This window comes from Epinephelus fuscoguttatus, linkage group LG6 (genome assembly GCF_011397635.1).
Source record: "Epinephelus fuscoguttatus linkage group LG6, E.fuscoguttatus.final_Chr_v1".
Classification (NCBI taxonomy): Eukaryota; Metazoa; Chordata; class Actinopteri; order Perciformes; family Serranidae; genus Epinephelus; species Epinephelus fuscoguttatus.
The window spans coordinates 35,156,297-35,168,151 of record NC_064757.1 but is presented as its reverse complement, the minus strand read 5'-3'; the positions used below and the strand labels follow the sequence as shown (position 1 = coordinate 35,168,151).

The window sequence follows — 11,855 nt, the reverse complement described above, 5'->3', positions numbered from 1 at the left end:
GCATGAGGGAAATCAGTAAGAAACAATGATTTCTACTTGATTGAAGCAGTTTAAAATGTCATTTTGCGTGTCAGCACAGGCCTTGTTTCCTTTTTTTCTGCTGACCTGTGTGTTTCTATTTGTCTGAGCGCTGCATTCAAGGAGGCGAACCTTGTTTAATAGGTAAATATAGAGGAAAGTTCAGCCCCATCCCCCCCAGGTTCTCACACGAACTACAGTTACCTTCTCATGGTCACCAAGGTCACTGTATCGTACCACCCAGTCACACCACATCTGTCCAAACTCCGACCCTCACTGCTACTATCTGGGTACATGCCATCTGTGAAGGTGGTGAATGAATTGTACAGGGATTAATGAGTGCCTGACATGCGTAGAGGAGGTCATAGGAAACCAAACAACACACAATGACATTTGAGATGTAGTGCAGGTAACATTACATAATTATTATATATTATTAATTATTATATAATTATTATATATTAGTGTTTTAAACAGGGTTATTTCATACTAAAATACATAGTTTAAATAATTATAAAACTATAAGAAATAAGGAACTCCCTAGGGGAAAATGCATGACCCTCCATCCACCATGAATTATTTATAAGATTTTTAAAATGTACCCTTTGACATCTAAAAGTTAAAAGTTGAAGATGGATGAAGTTGAAAAAAAGCTTTGGTTTTTCACTCTTGTCCTGTATGAAGGATAGTTTTGGCAAAATTTTTTTTTTTTTTTTAAAGATATTTTTCTGGGCATTTTTAAGCCTTTAATGGACAGGACAGATGAGCGTGAAGGGGGAGAGAGAGGGGGAGTGACATGCAGCAAAGGGCCACAGGCTGGAGTCGAACCCGGGCCGCTGCGGCAACAGCCTTGTACATGGGGCGCCTGCTCTACCACTAAGCCACTGACGCCCCAGTTTTGGCAAAAATTTTAAATGACCCATGTAGAATAAATTGATTTTGATGAAACGTAACTATTTTAAACTGAGATTTGATTTGATTTTTTTCTGATGGAAGAGTTTGTCGCATGTTGTGTGTTCAAGGACTGTTGGAAATTTGAAAATCAAATGATATTTTCTGTTTTTACAGTTTCTGGCTGTGATAAAAAGTGGAATTTTGGCGATTTTTAAAGGAAACTTGAAAAGCTTCTTTAAAAATCAGTGGTAAAATAAACACCAAATACATCCATTCAAATTCATATGCCCCTCCTCTCAGCCAAAATTAGAAAATAAGTCCCTCCCTCATGCTCAAAGAATTATTTGACATGCCTACCCCTTTTTGCACCACCCCATCCCATCTCACACATAACAAACAGTTCCTAAAAACTTTTTACTCTTAATATTATTCTGCGATTTCAAGACGATCAAAATATATTATTGAATACTGTTGTGTTGTCTCATTTCATTCCTCAAACATTAATATATGCAGGAAAAGATAATAATGAAAAGTAGAGAACAAAGATCAAATATAAATAAATGGGCTCCCGACAGTATCGAAAAATTGGGATACTGAGTTAAGATTATTCTATGATATCATAACTTGTCTTGCTTTTCTTGTATTTCCTGCAAGGATGAGGTGTTCATTGTTGTACTACAATTACATATTGTACCTGATGCATACATACATGTATGTATGTACAGTGTGTGTATATATCTATATATGCATTATGACTGTTGTAATGTATATAGTTAAGTTTGTTTGTGATGCATATTTTTAGTCACCATTTGTTTAATGTTAAAATAAATAATTTTAAAAAGCGATTTTTAATTTATAATTTTACAAAATACTGGGACATCATTCAGTAGAGCAGGATTTAAAAAATGTATCTTGAAAAAATATAAATATTTAATAATACAGGGGTATTATTTCTCTAAATAAAAGTGTATTCCACAAGTTATTTTATATACAAATATATTATTTTATGTGTTTAGTATGTGTGTAAATGTTTACATTTTTATTCAGTTTGTCACATATTGATGATGTTATTATCAGTTTTTGATGCTGTAATCAATCTATATGTTTCAGGTGATTTAAGATTTTACTCTACATCTTGATCAGTTGTTACAACCTGTGGCTTTGTATATCAGCCTGTACATATGTTATTTAATTATTGCTTATGCACTTCTGGTTAGATGCAATCTGCATTTCGTTGCTCTGCACTTGTGACGTGTGCAATGATAAAAAAGTTGAATCTAATCTAATCTTATCTAACAGAGTTATTGTTTTACACTGCATATAAATGATGCCTGACAAAAGGTCTACAACATAAACATAACCTCTAATAAACTCAGAGTTTACTGTGGGTTTGAATTCATCTTTTTTTCTCACCATAATTTGAGTAGAAAATCGAATGCACCATGTGCATAAAAATAAGATGTAAAACTGATAAAAACTCCTTGATATTCTTTGACTATGCCTGTCTACATTAAACGTCTCATCGTATTTTGTAGCTAGAAGTAGTATTATGTATTGACAACAATGTCATAATACTATATAAGGAAGCTGTCTGTTTCATTTCACCCAAAGACCTACGGAAAATAAGTTTATACTTCCTCCTACTCCTTTTCGAATGTGTAAATGTGTTCTGTTTGTCTGCTTGTTTGTATGTTCATGTCAGATTTTTACACGATTGAAATAAATATCAAATATAATATCAAATATCAAGCCGTCGTTTTTACTCACTATCGAGGCTACACAACATCACCTTAAAGAACTAAGATGAGTTTTACGTTTTCCATTTCAAAAATAGTGTCTTTATTTGCAGGCATATCAAACGTAATATCTTTATTTTTACATTTAATTTTTACATTTGTCGAGATCAACATTATTTACATGTCATATTTTTTGAGTGGTGAAGCGAGTTTTTGTACAGAATGATGGGACGAGAATGTGAACTACACCCATAATATAATTAAGTCATGCCTGTTGGGATTAAACACATAAAAGTAGCCTGAAAAGACTGACGCACACATTAAAAAGGAGAAGAAACCATTATCCTGGTGGCCACTTCATCTGTCTTCCCCCCAGCACGTGGATGTGAAGGTGGTAAACTGACTGAGCACCGTGTTTTCCATCATTGATCACTGCAGAAGGAGGAAACATATTGAGAATTTAATGTGCAAGAAACTAAACCACCTGTATTTTCACATATATGACTGTAGGGCCATTGCTGTAACTTACCCACTCTGTATCCTTCTTTTAGAGATTCTTGCTTCGCCACATTCTTGGCAACAACCAATAAATGTCCTAAGAGCTGAAAGTTGGGGGAAAAAAGAGTGTGACTAGATATAGAAGATATTTTGTGGGGAAAAAACATGTGGTTGCAGCAAAAAGTGTTCAGGCTGTATCACAGAAACACTGGTTTTAATTGCTTTATAACATATGTATTTTGATATAAGGTGTGTAGAATCTACCTTTAATGAAATGTGCTATATAAATAAAACTGTCTTGCTACACTTTAATGTTAGAGGCATGTCAGTGACTTCCAGTACGACAACTCCTCTCTGAAAACACCAACATTAAATTTTAACTACTGGTGAGTTTGGTTGATTCCTTGTTGTGGCAACCAGATGCCGTCCTGTTCCTCTGCTTAGTGTTACGTGCCCTTAAGGCTGCGTGCTGCAACAGTGACAGCAAACAGATTTTATGCACACATCTGGTCCTGAGGGCAAGCAGGAAGCTTACTTTGTAAAGTCTGTATGTCTGCCAAGTGTTTGTTTGAAGATTTTCAGCTGTTCACGCTGTTCACAGCAACAAAGGTTGGGCGAACAATAAAAAGTGTTGCAGGTATACATCACTAAATGCCCTAAAGTATGTTTACATTCCTAACGCACATGCTTGTTTGCTTCTGGTCAGGGAGTATATTCTTGATATTTTGGGCCAGGTAGCTCAATTAAGGGAAATTTAAGGGTCATACCACACTGAAAAACTGCTCAGGAATAGCCAGAGGAGGATGACGTAGGGCTCAAAGCATCAACCTGGCCTCAAAATTTCCCAGATCCCACTCTGATCGAGCATTCATGGGACACACTGGTACCCCAGAGGTACCCCTAATCCATGGCTGGGTTTCTTTGGATCGGACTTGGCTCTGACTTTTCAAGGCATGGATACAAGACCTCTGGGATTGTTCAATGGTGTCTGGCACCAGGGCGTTGGCGGTGGATCCTTTGAGTCCTGTGTGCTGTGAAGTGGGGGACCAGCACGTCCCACAGATGCACGATCGGATTGGAATATGGGGCTGCAACCAAATGTCCAATCTCTTGATTTGCAGACTGAGCCCTTGCAGACTTCAGTTGCTTGTAGTGTAATGTATTTACTGTCATCACGTGAAGTCTGAAAGTACGGACACTCGAGACTGTTTTACTTGTTGCCGTGGCAACATTCAACTGTCTCTGCTGTCATATTCATATATGTATATGTCCTGTAAGTTGATGAATAGTGCCTACTCATCTGTCTCTGCCGATAACAAGATATAAATCCCATGTGTAGCTTTTTGTGTGACTGAACAAAAATGTATTAATACATCTCTATATAACAGGCTACACATGTTCAAAAACAGAAATGTTTGTATATACGAACAGGACTATAACTCAATAAATTGGGTATTATTTACATTAGAAACCTTCTTTTCATGTTTTTTGGCATCTTTTTTAGCCTATTGCACTGCACAGTCTGATAGGCTGCAATAATTAAATACATTTTCAGTCCCTCTACAGCCTTTACTACATATTTCTGTATAATGATGTGGTTGGATATTATTTCTGACCTACAAAATCCAAGTAGCATTTAATAGGCCAAACTATCAAAAATGATTTAACACATTCATGGTTTTTTTTTGGCAGTTGAAAAACCCAAAACGTCACGTCTGTATGCCAATGAAATGTGAGATATTAAATCAGTGAAGTCTGCTGAAGTCTGTACGCCAAGCAGACTCTCTGGAAGTCTGCAGAAAGTCGGCTTGAGGCCCCCTGTGGACTGGTTGAACTGTGGATTTGGACAGCCCTCTGCACTCTTAGACTTTCAAGGGACATGCCAGCAAAGTCCAGGAGTATGCAAGTGCGGTGAAGTCTGGATATTTGGATTCAGCCAGGGTCATTCACATTTTCATGTCTGCCAGTGTAGTTCTCCTTTACACTTTGTACACAGGAGAAGTTTCAGTGTTGCAGCCTCACCTCTAGGTGCCACTAAAGCTTACACCCTAGACCTTTAACGCCAATGGTTTTGGAAGGCTCTGTGAGTGTAAGATTATGGATGGACACACTTACCTCAGCGTCATCATCTTTGACCTCACTTATTCTGGGAATAGGGACTCTTGGAATAACCAGGAAGTGAACAGGGGCCTGTGGGTTGACATCCCTGAATGCCAAACACTGATAAACACACAAAAACAACATATATGAATTGCACAACTTTACTTCAACAGTCAAATGTGGATTTATCTCTGAGCGCCACGTGGAAAAGGCCAATGGAGATAACATGTTTTAAAGAGGTTGGCTGTTTACCTTGTCATCCTCATAGATGATATCAGCAGGGATACTTTTGTCAATCACTTTGGAGAAGATGGTCGGAGCTGGGGAGCCATATTTCTTGCTGGCCTCCTCTGCCAGTCTCACCTCGTCACTTTTGGTGCACAGTGGTCTCTGTGGGTCAGACACAAACACATGACACAGAGGAAACATAATAAAAGCTCTGAGCTGAAAACTGCTGGCAGCATACAAACAAACGACTTATAAGGGGGACAATATACCAAACCTCTTGGTGGTGGCGCACTGCAGGTTTCCCACAGCCACCACCAGGCCTGGTAGGACAGTTGTTGTCAAAATGCTCAGCAGAAGTTAACGAAAAGAAAAAATATATGAGAATCAGACGGGTTATTTTTAGAGCAGCTACCTCGGCTTGACAAACACGGTGCAAACGGCTGAGGTGAGCCGTCCGGGTCCAGACGAACTGAGTCCGCAAAAATTGACGGAAATACATAGCTAGCTAACTAGCTATTATTGTTATATTAATATTTAAAGTAAAGTTATACGCCCCGACGTCAATATTTCGGGATTTATCTTAATTTTCTGACACGACACTACATACTCAAGAAATATTGCTCACAGACGAAAACTCTGTACTGTACGTTGGTGTTGCCTTCAGGTACCTCATTATACCTGGTGTATATCATGTTTTCAATACGACTGGTCTCCGTTTGCACTAGGCTACAAAAAGTGAGAGAGGTATAAAGTTGTTATTTTACCGGATATCAATTTATATAATATTGTTGGATTAATAGAGGTATTTACGTATGGTCCATTTTATTAACATTGTTGTAATCGAGCGTAAAATTACGACTGTAATGCCAAACTCACATAAAAAGTCATTAACTGGCCAAAAAATGCGCCTTCATCGCATCATTTGTGAGGCAGAATTTAATTGCTCATTGCTCAGTCAATTCTTACACTTGACTGCGTACATTCTGGTGTCTAAAGTTTGGAAATGTCTTTGATAATGCTGTTTAACTTAAATAAACGACATTTTTAAGTGCGTTTGAAGGAGACATATTTATCAGTACAAGGGTCGCTTCAAGAGCGTCAACGTTCTCTAACGTTAACTTTGACGCTAGCATTAGCTACAATATGAATGTAAATCATATAATAAGGCCTTATATGTTAATAAACTGTAATGGTTAGTGTTACGTTTCTCAGTTTATATATAGGGGTATATGTTTAGACAGTTAAAACACTGTGTAATATGGTATTTAATGTATGATTTTTTTTGTGCAATAGGGGGCGCTGGGGGACCGTTAGCGCATATGTCACCGGAAGTACAACTTGAGGTCACGAAAGAAACATGGCGGCCTCCCGCACACGGCTGCCCTTGCTGTTCCCTAAAAACCTGCCTCCGTTTAGAAACCAAAGGCTTTCCCACACAGAGGCTGCGGTTAAGGAGCCTGCGTATCCCCCCATCGTCACCTCTCTCACGGCTAAAAGTAAATCCGCCCGGGTGCGACAGGCTCAGGAGCAGGTGAAGAAGATATGTGCCTCTCCGGTGGAGGAGAAGATCCCCCTCATCACTCGCATCCAGCGAAAGAAATTTGTCGTTTACCCTCAGACTTTCGCACGGAACGCAGACACATGGTACCAGCACTTCACCAAGACCGCAATTATCCCTGGTCTACCGGAGAAATTCACCCTGAGCCCGGAGAAGACGACCGGGGGTGAAGAAGGGGAGGAGAGCTCGCCGCCAGCCGCAGCTCAGACCACAGTACCGGGCATTGATAATGAGGCGTTCGCGGACATCCGCTCCTTGGTCACCCGTGTGATTTTGAAGGAGCACTGGCACATGAAGAAGCGGAAACTTTTCCTGTACAGAGAGCAGGAGCAGAGTGTTGGACCTTTACTGAGAAACCTGGTGACTGGACTCACCTTCAGTCTGGCCAAATACAACCCACTGTTCCGCCTCTCCAGTCTGGGTACGGACCATTAATCCCACACCTGTCAAACTGGGGTGGATTCAGCTGCTTTGCCACCAACTTTAGCACCTTTTAAATTGTAATTTCCAGGCACATGTGTCTTTTAAAAACTGCATATTTAGGAGTACAGTGAATGTTGCTGGAGAATTTTAATATGTAGGGAGTTAATCCTTATTTTTACTGAACAAAAAGAGCAGAAACATCATATTTTTCGCCTCCACACTTTAACACTTAACATGTCAGAATGTGAATCAGCTTTATTGGCCAAGTAAGTATGTATACATAAATAGGATTTGACAGTGTACAGCTAAAAACAAGGACGACAAAATTAAACAAGGTGAACATGAACATTTGCTCACTGCAAACAGATATAAATATACATAAAAAGGTATTATATAAACAAAAACACTGCTATTTGTAGACAATAGTGCAAAACATTTTTGAATAGATATGGAATTATTAACGCAACAGGTTGCTTCACATACATGATGTAGTTGGATTATTATCATTATTTACAGCGTGGTTACATTCACATTGAAAGTGATGATATTTACATGTTAAAGTATGTAAACTATATAAATATACAATTTACAAGCACAGTGAAGTGCAGAGGATGTTTGGGAGGGCAGCATGATGATGGATGTTTCTGCTGATATCCAGTATGTAACAACTTATTTGACAAATAACCGATACAGATATCAATTCTAGTGATCATCAAGTCTCTTCTGTAGTGGAATTAACATCATATTATGCATGCATATTTGCAGATATTATCATGTTTCCATAATGTTTGGTTATTGACGCTACGACTGATGTTAAGTGTTCATCAGAGCTGTTGGTTGTAGTATTTCATTTTGGTGCTGAAGTGATTGGTTCATTAATGGGCTTGACCGCCAGTAGAAATTACAACTAGTTGAATTTTCTGAAGCAAAAATGGCAAATATTTTCTTGTGCAGGCTTTTTAAAATGTGAGGATTTGCTGCTTCCTTCTGTTTTTATAACATCGTATAAATAATATTGAATATTGAATTTTAGACTTTTGGTCAGACGCAAAAAAAATTCTTGGTCATTCTAGAGTTTCTCTGACATTTTTCCACTATTGTTTAATATGGTACCTGAGTTATGTAAACAATACCATAGAAATACTTTTTCACCAAACAGTATCTCACTTTGAGGAATAAAAACATGTTTTTCAGTTTGACAGAAAGCCAAACTTTGCTTAATTTTGAAAACTGAACACAAGCAGCTGAGAGCTTTGTACAAATGAAATACAGACTGAAAGTGGCAAATTTATTATTTAAATAAAGAAATATCTGACCAGAGAAAAAGATATCAAGAAAACAAATCTGAGTGGACAGTCAGAACCAGCTTTATTTCCAAAATCTACCAAAACAGGATACATAAACCAAAATCCTGCACAGTGTCTAGTTTCAGATCCCAACAGCAGTATTACTGTGCATCCATAAATTATCATTCCACAGACTGTTTGACCTCTGCAAGTCATTTATTTTCTGTGTGTCTCTGTCAGATATTGATCCCCAGGTAAACTTTTACTGGAGGAGAGGACAGAGAATCATCCCAAAGGGGCATCGCAGACGCCACCTGGAGCCGACCAGGTTCCAGATCGACGACCGCCCGCACAGTCAGATCAGGATTACCCAACAACTGCCACAGGTAGACCTCATTCTCAGACTTTGGGGTTTATGTGTTAAAAAAAACGTTTTATATGTTAAATTCCTCTGCTGGGTTCTGTATAATGACAAACCCACCAAACTGCAGCAAAGGCATTTCAAAACAAATCACTGCATCACTGCACAGCACTGAAGGATAGAAATAATTCAACAAACATACAGACACTGAAAGATCTTATGAAATGTCACTAAACTTCTGTTACACACCAGAGACTTCAAATATCATATTTGTTTTGTTCTGTTGTATTAATCCTCGTAGTTCACTCCGCTGGAGGCCTCGTACGCAGCAGAAATCCCAGAGGTCACACTCGCTCCCAACCTGATGCCTCTGTTCAGACGACAGTATGACAACAACATCTTTACAGGTGAGACCAGATACATGATCCACTGTGTCTCCCTTCATCCATGTTAGAGCAGCCAGAGCAATAAAATTGGGCATATAGTATACTGGTTACATGTTGCAGTAACTGAGTTAAATCCTTATTATACAGTTACCTGTTGTGGCTGCTAGGGGGTGCCAACATGCAGCTGTTGAGCCAGTCAAATCCAACATCAAACCTGCAGTGCTGTAATTTTCGATAGTCGTGGTCAGATGGTTGTTTTTTTTTCTTGTCTTTAGCGATACTGTTATTAAAAACACACATTAGTTTGGTGTTATCTTACTATTAATATTATTATTTCCTTTTTTTAATTTTTAAACAACTTTATTGTTGTTGATGTTTTTGAGTTGAAGGAGGAAAGAAAATGGGAAGGTTGGGTACAGGGGTTGGAAAGCGCCACACAATGGTACAGAATAACGAGTCACTAGGTTACATCCCTTTGTGTATATGGTCCATTTTTTTCAATGGTTTGTATATTGATCAAGTTGCAGTCGCAAAGAAAAGATGATTTTCGTGAATAATTTCAACTCAGTTGCCCTTTTAAGGGGGGCTTTGTGAAGGTATTTGTCCTGGGTCCTGAGATTGTCAGGGGTTTTGCCCAAGTAAAAAAATGACAAAAGAACAATCAACTCTGTTGCTTGTCGTCCTCTCTTTGTCTCCTGCCTGTCATATCTATCTGTTTTATCTAATAAAGACAAAAAGCCAAAGCTGAAACCATCAAACATTTGGCATTTTACTTGAAATCGTTCTGAACCTGCTGATTAATTCCCTTTGACTGACTAGCCGTTGCAGCTCAGACCTCTTCTGGAAAACACCGTCCATCCTGGTCAGTTACACAGAACCGTTTTCATGATTTAGTATCAATCAGAGACAGAGAGTATTGAAGAAAAATGAAAAGCATGATGATTTTTGTCATTAACCCCGTCCTCTTGTTCTCATCAACAGGTGCCAAGCTACCAGACCCGGCATGCTACGGTCACACTCAGTTCCACGTGGTGCCTGATCGATACCACAGAGACCGGATGGCTCGGCTGCAGCAGTCCGATCAGGTGGAGGTCTTCCTCAGAGCCAATGGGCTCGCCAGCCTCTTCGCTTGGACGGGAGCTCAGGCCATGTATCAGGGTGAGTCATCAACACAGAAAACATCTTCCACTGCAGCAGAGTTGATTTTACAGCTTATGACGGCTGTTAGAGCAAAGTAGGGCCATCAAATGAGCCTTTCACCGTCTACATTTATGTATATTGCTGGTGTTCATACTCTGTCACCTCTGTAGGTTTCTGGAACCACGAGGATGTCACCAGGCCGTTCGTGTCCCAGGCTGTGATCACAGACGGCCATTTCTTCTCCTTCTTCTGCTACCAGCTCAACACAGTGGCCCTCTCTGTGGAGACGGACGCCAACAACCCCAGGAAGAACCTGCTGTGGGGCACAGAGAGCTTGCGGCTGTATGAGAAAGTGCAGGACGGAGAAGTGGTGGGTCTGAACGACGGCGTCATCAAGCTCCTGGTTCAGTTCCTCATGAACCAGCCATAGAGGATCTTCAGGTTTCTGTCTTTGAAATACATCTCATGGGAGATAGTGTGTTATCTGAGGCGTTGAAAGACGCAAGAAATCAAGAGAAAGAGCCTTTGAAGAGCCCAACGTGGAGGACATGAGGAGGTTTGTCAGATTGTATAAAATGTATTGTTCAAGAAAGCAGCTGTGGTAAACAGGCTTATGGGTATAACAACTTAAAGTACTGAAAAATACACGTTAATGAGTATTATTATTATTGTGCATACTGTATTTATGCAAAAATAAAATCATATGTCTCAAAATGATACCAGTGTGTTTGTCAGTACTTACCAAAGACTATAAAAAGACATGACAGCTCCCTTTATACGAAGCCAAAACATCTCTATTGCCCCCTGGTGGCTGGCTGCAATATAGCTCATAAACTCAGCCCCCTGCATGTTAGCGGATGAGACATGGGCCAAACTTAAAGGGAAATTTCGGTTTATTTCAACCTGTCTCCTATCGTCCTAAATTTGTTTCAAGTGACTAGTGACATAAAGATAATAGTTAGCATGTTAGCTGTTAGCCTAGATACAGCCAGGGCGCATAGTAGCGTCAGACCTGTTAAAACGTAAGTGAACGGGCATACTTCAGGGGCAAAGTTAGTCCACTAAACAAGCTTTTTTTCCACAAAGACTGCCTCATATCGTTAGGATAAATGTCAGAGAACATATAGAAGACGACATGTAAACGTGTTGTCTTACTTTACCGGTGTGCTGCCATGTTTGTTTACCATCTAGCTCTGCTTTCCAACAGGTCTGACGCTACTATGCGCC

General features: G+C 39.4%; 2 protein-coding genes across 3 annotated transcripts; one reads left to right on the top strand and one right to left on the bottom strand.

Annotated features, from left to right (window-relative positions):
• Window positions 1-2,727: 2,727 nt before the first annotated feature.
• hint2 (histidine triad nucleotide binding protein 2) lies at window positions 2,728-6,168 on the bottom strand. 2 transcript variants are annotated; one of them, XM_049578432.1, is made up of 5 exons: window positions 5,749-6,168; window positions 5,499-5,636; window positions 5,262-5,366; window positions 3,178-3,250; window positions 2,728-3,080 (listed from the first exon to the last, which is right to left on the bottom strand). In XM_049578432.1, exons 1-5 carry the CDS (start codon window positions 5,971-5,973, stop codon window positions 2,989-2,991), a joined length of 633 nt encoding a protein of 210 aa, XP_049434389.1. In that variant the 5' UTR covers window positions 5,974-6,168; the 3' UTR covers window positions 2,728-2,988. The 2 variants fall into 2 exon arrangements, with proteins under 2 accessions (XP_049434389.1, XP_049434390.1); XM_049578433.1 differs by having other exon boundaries at window positions 5,887-6,159.
• Window positions 6,169-6,799: 631 nt separating this feature from the next.
• mrps30 (mitochondrial ribosomal protein S30) lies at window positions 6,800-11,345 on the top strand. The gene is made up of 5 exons (XM_049578425.1): window positions 6,800-7,453; window positions 8,982-9,127; window positions 9,404-9,509; window positions 10,470-10,646; window positions 10,799-11,345. Exons 1-5 carry the CDS (start codon window positions 6,832-6,834, stop codon window positions 11,056-11,058), a joined length of 1,311 nt encoding a protein of 436 aa, XP_049434382.1. The 5' UTR covers window positions 6,800-6,831; the 3' UTR covers window positions 11,059-11,345.
• The last annotated feature ends 510 nt before the right edge of the window (window positions 11,346-11,855 follow it).